The sequence below is a fragment of the Lissotriton helveticus genome, chromosome 2_2 (genome assembly GCF_964261635.1).
Source record: "Lissotriton helveticus chromosome 2_2, aLisHel1.1, whole genome shotgun sequence".
Taxonomy (NCBI): domain Eukaryota; kingdom Metazoa; phylum Chordata; class Amphibia; order Caudata; family Salamandridae; genus Lissotriton; species Lissotriton helveticus.
Window position 1 is genome coordinate 373,501,894 of NC_136060.1, and position 12,247 is coordinate 373,514,140.

Consider the following 12,247-nt stretch of genomic DNA (forward strand, 5'->3'; position numbering starts at 1 on the left):
CATAAGTTTATCCTTATATGCAGTGTATGAGATCAACATGAGCATAGGAATCCTAGAGGCAAGCACTCACATTGCTTGCTCCACACACTGAAAACCAATCTGTGCCTTTGCATGTTACATGCTCTCTAAACCTGAGAATCCAGTGTCAAGACTCTCTAGCTATGTTATGCAATAGAGTCATCCCACATATTGTAGTTCCCTTAGAAATAATGCAAACATTCTATTTGAGATGGATCCATTAGATCAGTCCCTATCCGGGAAATGTGGTGATAATAAGAGCATCACAGCAATTCTCCAGCAGTCTATCACGCCACTATTGACACTGAGCTGTGAAGACATTACCGTTTACAAACGCGTCTCATTTACTTAGATGCACTTACAAAAATATATATGGGATATAAATGAAAACCAAAGCCATTTTACAGTGGCAGTCCAAAAAACACAGAAACACAATAATATCCCAGCATTTATGGTCTATATCTGATAACTGTGACAAACACCATGAGTGGTCTTACCCCTCTTCGGAATAGTCTGTGAAAGAAGCCTCTCTTTGGCCGTAGGATAGGTTTGCTCACATCTAGATCTGGTGCCAAGCAGCCATCGGTTTCATAAATATTGATGTCTTGGAAACAGTCGGTTTCAATCATCTGCATGTAACAGGAACACAAGGGGGAAAAAGAAAAATACTTATTACATTTAGTCTCGGCTGTCTCGTAAGAATCTCTTGTATAAATATTTCACCATTCTGTGCATTATTTAAAAGGGATCCCTGACCATTTTCTTACAATGACTATAAATGTGTTTACAAAATACCAAGTAAAGGGAAGAGATATTAAACTTACAATAGGATGATAAAGATATCAGACTTTAAAAAGAAAGATGATGTAAACTTGTAATTAACTGTGGAAACTGTAGACCTGGGTTTTAATCCTTTTTAAGCACTTGATTTTTTTGTATGATTTTCAGCACACTATTTTATTTCACTATGCCTCAGCTTCTTGGTCTGCCTAGAAGTTAAACGTATTCATAATTAGGACAAATGTCACTGCGAAACACCACACAAACAACAGAACATACACAAAGCCGAATGCATTTAGCTTGAGCCTGTCATGTTGAATAACCAGGCCTTTCAATAAAGAGGAAGTTCTTTTTATTTGTAATTGGCAACATGTTATTGCTTTTGTTATACAACTATAACACTAAGTAATAGGGGGAAGCAACTCGCCCTTTAAACTCTAGCTTATTAAATTCTGAATCCTCAGGTAACAAACAACACTGAAGCTGCAAGAGTCTGTACCTGGGTCTAATTCAATACAAATGGAAAAGGAAAGTCTACAGTAATTTGATGGTCGACAACAGCATGCCTTTTGGCCCTGCCCATTAGGTACTTGCTCCAGAGCACACTTTGGCCTCAGCAAGCCCTTTCTCCGTTTCGCTCCTTTATTATTAGGCCCTGTTCTCCTTGCTGTCCACACTAATTCCGTCCCTGTATTTCCTTTTCTTTTTTTACAATCTTCACAAGTTTTTGTTACTTCCCCTTTTGCCCACCGAAACTGCACCTTGCATTTTTCTTCCCAGCACTGTTTCCTTAGCAGTTCCTGCTATCCTTCTTTTCTCAACCTCTTTATCTCTTACCCAGAAAAATGTTCATCTTGTTTCAATGAAATAAAGTTCCATAGCTTTCAAGCTGTGATTTCCTGGCGGCTCTGACTCCCGGTCGACCCTATTTTTGGTAAAGTAATAAATGCCCACTGCATCCCTTCAAAATATTAATTCCAGACAATGAATATCAAAGGAAAGTTACATTTGGATAAATATTTTATTGCTACATAAGGGCAACTATAGGTTTACAACTTTATTTATGTTCTTCTACCCTTTTTGTATTTTTTGTCTCTTCACTGCCCTTTCAGTGCAGGAGCTCATTATCTCTTTGAGAGACAATATGGGCAAAAAGGTTTGGAGTAGAAGGCTCTCAGGTTAAGCATTTATCACTGGATTCGGCACTGTGCACGCTTGAGTCACCAATAGGTCAGGCAATGTGTAGTTACTGTTAACGGTAACAATAGGATCCTTAAAAGTCTGAGGCCATGGGCATGTGCCTAGCTAATGCATCACTTAAGATGTTTCATCTGCTAATTTAGTCCAGAAAAATACATGTCAATCCTGCAGATGAAGCACCACCACACAAAATGGTACTAGAAGAAAGTGGTCAGGTAAGAAGGAGGAGGCTGCACTTCAGGGAGCAACAGGAGGCCCATGGCAGCAGCAAATTGTGAGAAAAAGTTCCAGATTGGTGGCTGAGCGAAACGTTGAGCAATGAAACTATTGGTAGGTTCTTCTAAGATGATTTTTGTTTTCAATAGATGCTGGATCTTAGCTTTATCTAGTTCATGTAAGATGGTAAGCACAATGACCCAATATGGGTGTGTATCCTGGCACTGAGCTGATGTATTTGCCTAGCGTACCTAGAGTGTTTTTTTTCCAAAGAGCAAGCTTCCTGCGGGACTCAAGAAGAGTTGTTTGGCATACCAGGAGATGAGATCCAATTGGCCCCTTTCCCCTCTAACCTACCCATCCCGCTCATCTCATTTACTCTGTACCAACTTCGTTGTCTGAGGATGAAACACCTGCGACCACTGCCGTCCTCAGTGTATTCCTACAAATTTGTTTCAAGCCAGACTATTAATCTGTTTAATAATGTTCAGTTATTGTATTGTTGTGTGCTTAAAGAGAAAATGCATTAAAGAAAAGAATTCAGCAGAGCGGAGATGGCTGGAGAGTTGGTGGGTAGGAGATGCAGCTTTTCAGGTAGACAGGGTCTTTGTTGTTTAAATCCTTGAATGCATGTGTGAGGGGATTGAACTGTGCATGTTTGTGTATCGGGAGCCAGTGGGGCTCCTTGAGATTTGGTGTGATATGCATTCTGAGTGGGAGGTTGAGGATGAGTCTACCTGACGAGTTCTAGATGCTTTGTATTCTTCTGGTGATTTGCTTGGGGATTTTGGCATAGAGGGTTTTCACAAGTAAAGTTTACTCCTAACAAGGGCGTGAGTGGTGTTACTTAGGAGCTATTTAAAGAAACTGTACCTTTGCTATTGTAAGGATTTTTATTAATTCAACAATAAAATAATTCAATTCAATATTTAAAGATCTTCTTTAGTAACTTCAAGGTGTGAAAGCAGGATGTTGTGATTTGTTGACTTGTAAGGTCATGTCCAGCTTGCGGTCAATGATGATCCTGAGTTCTTGGCGTGGGTGGAGTCGGACACCAGGTGGAGCCCTAAAACAGGGTGTTCTTGCCAAAGATTACCACTTCTTTCTTATCAATGTGGTAATCCCAATAGTGTTTAAGAACAACACAGTATGTGTAATACACACATATCACTTTGCTCAACACAGATAGACAGCCATTGTTATGGTCCTAGAAGCAAGATTAGAATCTAACCTACTATCAATGGTTTATCCTGACCAATCTGCATTTCAGACAAGGAGGGTGTCACGCAATAAACATGAAACTATGTAGTAAAAAAGAAATATCAATGTCTATGGGTGCAGGGAAAGCATTTGATGTGGTGAGTGTACCTTTCAGATCCTGAATGCACTTTGGACAGTTTTCAGACTTGGTTGATGGCCAGATTTCAGAATACTGTAGCACACACAATGATAAAGAACCAGTTGTCTATAATAATATTCTTATTACTTATTGTACTAGTAAACAAACAGACAAATGGGGAAATGCTGTCAAGTATAAATTACTATGGTGGAGTGGGAAGAAGTCAAAAACCTTAGGATTCACTACAGGCAAATTGAACATTCATAAAAGCAAGGACGGTGGTTGCCCCCTTCCAGTTTTGTGAAAATATCAAATAGCACAAAAAGATATTTGGTTAGGTCAAGCGAAAGCCAGCAGGCCATGGTGGAACATTCCCTTGTGGCTTCAAAAGTATAAACCCAAATCAATTTACATGTCACCAATCTCCTTCCGTACCAATTCATCAAAATCCTTATTTCTCTCAGACATTTGACTGAGAGGAATACAGGAACTAAGAGAAAGCAAAATGTTTGAATTTAGGGGTAATGCACCAAAAGGATCACAATGTCATTGAATAAATGAAATAAATGTGTAGAGTGCATACTGAAACCCTAAATGGTGTCCTGGTGCTGAGAATACTGACTAAGGTCCTGAATTAGATTTCGGCTTAATGGTTACTCCATCACAACAGTGACGGATATCCCAACCGCAGAATTATAATTCGCATCGGATATTATGGGATTTATATTTCGGCTGTCAGGATATCTGTAACCGTTGTGATGGAGTAGCCCTTCTGCCGAAACCTAAATCAGGCACTAAGAAAGATCAGGGGATCAGTGAAGCTTGAATAGCCAGGCCATCAAGTTTTTTGTGAAAACAGAGGGAGTTATCAATGGAGCACAGTATGAACAAAAGATAGTTCCTGTGCTATGTGTGAAGGAAGGAAAAGGAACAACCTCCTTGAGTTTCTTAAATTGAAGGAGTGTAAAACATCTGACTATGGAGGAATGTTAAGTGTGTCTCCACAGGTAGAAAAGAAAATGATGTCTCTGGTAACAAGACTACGCTATGTAGCATAAAAATGGAATAGACACAAGGACTTGAAAAATGCCCTATTAGCCGTAGGAAACGAATGAAGGGATATTAAGTGAGAAGTGCTAAAAGGTAAAGGAGAAAGTCATAGAATAAGGTGGGCAATTGCCCTTTGGATGACTTGCAGATGGTGAAGACAAGAGGGAATGACAAAGTAAAGGGAGTTACCATGATCCAAACAGGAGATTATGATAGATTAGGAGTCCCACTGTTTCCCACAATTCTTTTTATATTTTCTCAATGCACCAAATGATTTCAATTTGCTCATCCTAAAATCCCTTTTTTGACATTCCTTTACTGATGGTTATATAATAAAATTCGTTATCCTCAGTGACATGCTTTTGTTTTCACCCTTGGCTTCGAATTTTTTAGTTTTAGATGGTATTACTTTAATTGTCATACTACAGATGTTGAGTTGTTCATAAACATTAAAAGCCCTGATGTTACATATGTCCTTAAGCGACCAAAAATTTTGTGATTTCTTGGCATGCGTCCTCAAGTTTGGATACTATATCAATTCAGAGACCAAAAATTCTATCCTTATGAACTAGGGAAGACATAGGACATAGACATATGATTAAAAACTGCAAAGAAAAGGAAAGAGAAACATACTCAGAAATTAATTGTTCAGTGCATTATTTGATGGCAGAAAAGATAGAACAGTGCAGGACTGCTTCTAACCAAACGCTACACACAGAGCAGGCACAGTTGTTTTTGTTGCTAAAACTCAGTTTACCAATTCTCCGAATTGCAAGACATTGGTGGAAAAAAAGAAAGGCTAATGGTAAAAATATTAAAAATGCAACAATTACCTAACTATGGAAAACGAGTTATATTTTATTTTCGGGGACTTTCTTTGATAATCAGAAATCTTTTACACTTTAGAAGATACATACAACAAATTAGTTCAATTTAATCTATTTTATAGTGATTATTATTATTTATTATATATATATATTATTATATATATATATATATATGATTATGCGTGAAATAATTCATAAAGGATCCACACAAAAACTATTCTCATCTCTTTAACTTAAAAAAAAGAATACCCCATAGAAAAGTTAATTCTATACCGGATGTTCATTTGAAAACTTGTGATGTGCTTGTTTGTTCCCCATTTTGTATAAAGAAATGGAAATAGCGTTAAATGTACCCATGTCGTACTTTAATCTCACACAACCTTCACAAAGTGTAGAAACTGGATCACCATACCTCTTGCTGCCACGGAATGGAGACACAACCGGTCACAAACTTCGAATAAAAGTTGTCATCTGTGGTATCCAAGTTCACTCCTTTTACTGTAGAGAACTGCTCAATGTCCAACACATCCTTGCAATACACTGCACGAGGCTGTAAAACAAGAAACAGACAGAAATACTGTAAAACACAAGACTTCAGTGTCTCGTCTTTGGCCAAAGGGAGACAATTCTCCATTCAGGAAAGTGAGCCAATGCAGTTTGCTTAACACACTGTGAAGAGCATGTTGCCAATGTACATGATGTTTATGAGGGAACGAAAGCTTGAGTATTTAAGCGGAGAACAGTCTTACATTTATCCTGGTCATAAAAAATGTTGTTTTCCTTGCCCTAAATTTGCACACTTCATGCACTGAGTAAAATTCCCTACTGAGAGTTAAGACTTTTGCTGTTTTTAACTAACATTTTTTTTCAACTTAAAACTGTAATGCAGTACTGTTGGGGGGGAACTGAGTCCAGCTTTGGAGGAAGGACACCACCAGTAATGAAATGCAAGAGTGAAACAACTACCCCTGATAATGCTTACTCCACGACAAGTGTAAACGTTGATGGGTACCAAATCACAAAGCTTTACTAATTTACACCAAAGTCAAGGACCATACACGTAGTTGAAACGAGGCTACAACGCACAAACAATTCCATATACTGTCTACTACAATACGCCAGCACCAATGTGAATGGCAACAGAGTCGTACAGAGAGGATTTAGAGAGCACACATGCACAAGTGACCCCCAAATCTGATCTCTATTTCCATCTGGCTCTTCAGAGCCTTAACTCATACCCATGCTGGTCAACTGATGCCTGTTCTCATTTTCCCCTGAGTGACATTGTTGATGACTCTCTTGGAAGGACTTGAAGACTTAATTCTAGAGGCCTTTGAAATAAACAGGTAAATACCGCTCTCAACATATAGAGGAACCGCTGTTTATAGAGATCCACATTTGTGGCACTATTTGACTAGTACAATAAGCAGAGGAAATACATTTGTTGCACCATCCCTGCTCCTCATTGTTGGAGCCTTTTTACAGTACATCAGGCTTATTCTCAGTAACATGGAATTCTGATCCAGTAAAACCGCTGCAGGAAATATTCTTACAGGACGATCATTGTATTATCCTATGGTTTTTTTTCGTCCAATCTTGGTTGTTAAGAGTGTTTAGTGAGAATCATGTGGAATTTCGCTCTTACCAACCATATGGATTTCCTGTTTCCACTGAGTTTTAGCTGTGCACATTCCTCCAGGTCATACCTAGAGGACACACTGCAGAGAGATACCCTGAGAATTATCATAGTTTGTGGTCAACATGGAATCCGAAATGGACACAAACACCATTAGTGCCTGGTCACAGAAAAAACAGGGACATTTCAGAAGGGCAAACTGTATACCAAGTTACCATCAGCTATTTGATGGAAGCAACTCAGAGTGCACAATTCACCATATATAGAGCAGGAACGACTTTCACCATTTTACTATTTTGTTACGTTTAAAGGTTTGCAATAAAACCGCTTCCATGAAGCAGTTTTATCACATAAGTGGCACAGTTAAAACAAACATCCCAAATGTGTAAAACATCAGTGTACAAGATTTAACTGAATGCTATGCTTCTTTTACACCCGCCAATCCATAAATCCTGGAGCTAAAGCCCACTGGAAACTTCAGTGTCACCTATCAGTTTACAGGATGGCCTCAATGTTCCTTTTAGTCTTTTGTTTTGAATAGAATATCTCACTTCATCACAAAAAGAACCCAGTACCTCCAAGAGAAAGACATTAGACTATCTCCCAGTTTGGTAATACAGGTCGAAGTCCAAAATGTGGACGTCACAGAATTCCTGTCAAAGCTTCTTATGGAAGAGGAAGCCTCACACATATTTGTGTCATGCTTCATCATCGGCAACCTCTACCCACCCTGGCAGGATAGTATCATCAGTGCAAACTCGACCTCCTGACAGACCCTAACAAGAGCGAGTTCTTAGATAAGAACTACTGGACAAAGGCGGGATCCGAATTAATTAAAAATACCTTGAGGTTCCCCGGTATATTACCTTTAATAGTGGGGACCTGAGGTATACCAGAAAAACGATTTGAGACGGTATATTTGAGGACAATCTGTCTCTCTAAGCCAACATGTTTCTGCCCTAGTGGTTAGCCTTAAGCAGTCTGGGGCATTCTTCAGGACTGTGGATCCCTAGGTTTCTCAGGAAGACTAATCGCCGAGACATATCTGCTGATGAAATGAAGAAGCAAAATGCAGGTGAGTCCTACTTGAGTAGAGGGTATATTAACCTGTAGAAGAAAGTTACAAGAACAAGGCATACATTAGAACTTCCCTACAAGAGCACACATTAATTTGTAATCATGCTGTAGGCATCCCAGTGGCACTGCACAGCATGCTACTATAAAACAACACACATGATTAGTGACCCTGGCAACAGCATAAATGACACATGCACTTATGGATATTAAGATTCAGTCCATTCTTTTTAACAGCATAGTTAGTTCCTAAGAATATGAGACTATCCCTTACCGTAGATTATAGGGGATACCGGTATACTGGTCTGGGGGGACAATGTCCTTAATAGTCCTATGCTAACGAAAAACGATTGGTGTTTTTGAAAGTATCCTCAGATATAGCACACACATCGCTGTCACTTTTATTATGATCAAACTAATAGTTATTGAACCAATACTCCTTATCAGTACCATTATAAGTAAACATAGTGTATGTTCAGCTGAGAATCTCCCCATCAGTACCATTTTAAGTAAACATAGTATATGTTTAGATGAGATTCAAAAGGAGTCATGATATTAGTAGGCACAAAACAAGTGTACACTCCCTCACATCGCACCATCTTTCTTTAGCAGTTAGCCTAATCATGAGGCAAAATATACACATAGGTTGAGGCCATTCAAGGGCTTAAAATGGCCCACTTATTCTTAATGGAACCCTTGTCAAAAATCCATAAGATTATTATGCCATTCAATGCAGTGCATATGGTTAGCACACTGTCCAGTTCATGAACGGAATGATTATAGGCTGATGTAGGAGGTAGCCTCCTTCTTTTACATACATTTGGAAGCCCTCTCTGTTGCTCCATTAAGTAATTTAAGTACATATGCTCACTGGTGTACAGTTATAGTGCATGTGGTCCGCACACCACTTCCTCCATAGCCGGCGCAGTCAAAGACGGCTAAAGTTGGGTAGTCTTTGTTTCCAATACGGGTAGTCCAAGCATTGGGATGAGTGGTAAAGGTTTGCCAACATTGCATAACATGCGTTGCATTCATACGCTCGTCATTGCCCAATTAAACAGTTAAGTATACCCACTTTTTGATGTACAATTAGGGGTTGGCGACACACACACGTACCAGGTCAGGATGCCCCTCCGGGGAACCACACACACAACTCATACAATACAATTTATTTATTTATTTATTTTTTACATTTGTATGGCGCTACAGCTACCCAAAAAGGGTTTCCCGGCGCCTGTGACATTTGATTAGATAGAAGGAAAGTTGCCAAATTGTGGTATTACTGCAGTTGCTTCTGGAACAGCCAGGTTTTTACGTATTTCCGGAATTTCGTATAGCTTTCTTCTTTCCGGATCTGAGGGGGAAGTGAGTTCCATAGAGTGGGCCCTCTCACAGAAAAAGAACGCCCTCCCGTTCTTTGCAGTTTAAATCTCGGAACAGCGAAATTTGCTGCTGTTTGGGATCGGAGATTTCTTGTTGGAAGATAGGGAGAGGCCAAGGCTTGTAGGTAGCCGGGTGCAGTTCTGGTTTTAATTTTAAACATATATATCAGGGTTTTGAAGCTGATCTGATGTTCTATCCTGAGCCAGTGTAAATCATTCAGATGTTTTGATATTCTCTCAAACTTTGGGATCCTACACAGGAGTCGTGCAGCCGCGTTTTGGATCATTTGGAGTCGTTTGATCACTGCTAGATTTGAGCTCAAGTAAAGAATGTTACCGTAGTCAATGCGTGATGTTATTAGTGCATTGACTACGGTTTTTTGGGTGTTTTGGGGCAACATCCAAATAATTTTCTTTAACCATTTTATTATGGTGAAACAGAGGCCAGCGACTTTATTTGCCTGCTGTTTCATCGACAAAGTATTGTCAATAATGACTCCTAGATTTCTCACTTGTGTGGCTGGGATGGGAAGATTACCCATCTCTGGTGGCCAGTGTAAGGGGCACCAGAGCTCTTTATTTCTTCCTAGAAGGAGGACCTCCGTTTTATCCCCGTTTAGCTTCAACTGGTTGGTCGTCATCCAGTTGAAGATTTCCTGAAGACCGTTTTTCAGAACAGATGGGGTTGAGGGGTTTGATTCAGATAGGGAAAAAATGATCTGCGAATCGTCAGCGTATGACATTAAAGTGAGGCCTACGCTGTCGGCTAGATCGGCCAGTGGTCTCAGGTATAAATTAAAAAACAGCGCGCTCAAGATGGAGCCCTGTGGAACTCCATAGGGGGTGAGAAACGTGTCTGAGCATGCAATGCTGGATTTGATCTGGAAAGATCTATTGGTTAGAAAAGACTTTATCCACTGAAGGGCCTCATTTCGGATGCCAATTCTCTCTAGTGTAGTCAGGAGAATTTTATGTGAAATGGTATCAAACGCCGCACTCATATCTAAAAGAATGAGTGCGACAGTTTGACCCTCATCCAGGAGCTTTCGAATTTTTTCCGTCACACCCAGTAAAGCGGTCTCCGTTGAGTGTCTGTACGGAAACCTGATTGCGATGGGTGAAGGAGGTTGTTATTCTGCGTGAAGGAAGTGAGGGCGGCATGGATATGTCTTTCCATCAGTTTAGAAAAAGCGGGGAGTAATGATATGCAATAGTAATAGTAATGCGCACAGCTACCTAAAAAGGTGTCCCGGCACTAGCAAAAAGAAATTCCACTTAGTCCAAAGGCAAAAGCCAGATTAGGAGAAGGTTACTGCAGAGTCAAAGAAGCGTTTTAAGCTTTTTCCTGAAAACCATTTCAGATGGACAACTGCTCAGGGCCAGAGGTAAGGCATTCCACAGTGTAGCTGTCAGGTAGGCAAAGGAACGTCCCCTTCTTCTGGATTTAAGACTACAAGGGGTTTGAAACAGCTTAAGGTTGTTGGAGCGAAGGGATTGCACCTGGGAGGATAATTTGAACCGGCACCTAAGATAGAGAGGTCTTCTAGACTTAAAAATCTTGAAAGCAAAAGTGAGGGCCTTAAACTGGATTCTTCTATTGATCGGTAACCAATGAAGCTGATGCTAGTAACTAGAGATCGGGCAGGGCGGGGGGTTATTTTCAGGATCAATTGGGCAGCAGTGTTTTGAATAATCTGAGGACGCTGAATAAGAAAGGATGGGAGCCCGAGATACAGACTTACTTTGTAAAAAAGGCCCACCGTGAGATTCCGCCGGAGTGAGCACGTTCCCAGCTGCTGGTATGGCTTGTGGCTGTGGCCGCTCCGTCTTTAAGCCAAGAGTGTTCGATATCTCCTCAGCATATCTAGGAGCAACTTTAATATACTGAATGGTCTTACTAGCCCTGACTGTGCTAAGAACTCGATACCTCCATCGCAGGAACTCTGTGAGAACTTGGCTAAGTTCTTCAGAGAAAAAACTGAACTGATTATTAAAGATCTTGAGGGTCCCCCTAACTTAAGTAGCTCCATGGCCTTGGGGGATCAGGCCTCGGAGGGTATAGATAAGGGCCCTATCTGGCAGCTTGATGAGCAGTTATTGGAGTTCCCGCCTGTAAGGGAGGAGGACTTCAGCTCGCTGGCACAGGGTATCTCCTCTGGCTCGCCCTTGGACCCGGTCCCACATAAAATCTGGAAAGAGTATGAGAAGGAACTCTTTCCTACTCTTCGCCTGATCTGCAACCAATCACTGGCCAGTGGTACAGTCCCTTATCATTGGAAGCAGGCCTTGGTATCCCCATTATTGAAAAAACCATCTTTGGATCCCGAGTGCTCCAAAAACTACAGGCCGATCTCTCTACTACGCCTGGTTAGCGCCTCTCTCTCTAAACATCTGGAGCAGCATCAGCTGCTGGAGGAGGTGCAATTTGGATTCCGACCTGCCCACGGAACTGAGACGGCCTTGGTGACCGCTATGGATGAACTGCAAAGTCGCGCGGACAGGGGACAGGCAGTTGCATTGATTCTGCTTGACCTGTCCGCCGCCTTTGAGATGGTTAACCACGTGATTCTTCTGAGAAGACTGTATGAGGCTGGGGTGAGAGGCTGTGCCCTGCGCTGGCTTGGTTCTTTCTTGCAGGATAGACAGCAGGCGGTGTCTCTTCCGCCTTTTCAGTCTGCGTTTTTTCCTGTGTCGCACGGGGTTCCGCAGGGTTCGGCAATTAGCC

General features: G+C 40.9%; 1 protein-coding gene across 1 annotated transcript in view; it reads right to left on the reverse strand.

Annotated features, from left to right (window-relative positions):
* Window positions 1-12,247, reverse strand: part of GRK4 (G protein-coupled receptor kinase 4) — a 384,904-nt gene that overhangs the window by 11,546 nt on the left and 361,111 nt on the right. The window contains exons 14-15 of the mRNA XM_078678547.1: window positions 5,843-5,980; window positions 516-647 (exon numbers count right to left, since the gene is read on the reverse strand). Of these exons, the coding sequence (XP_078534673.1) occupies window positions 516-647; window positions 5,843-5,980 (270 nt within the window). The remainder of the gene's footprint in view (window positions 1-515; window positions 648-5,842; window positions 5,981-12,247) is intronic.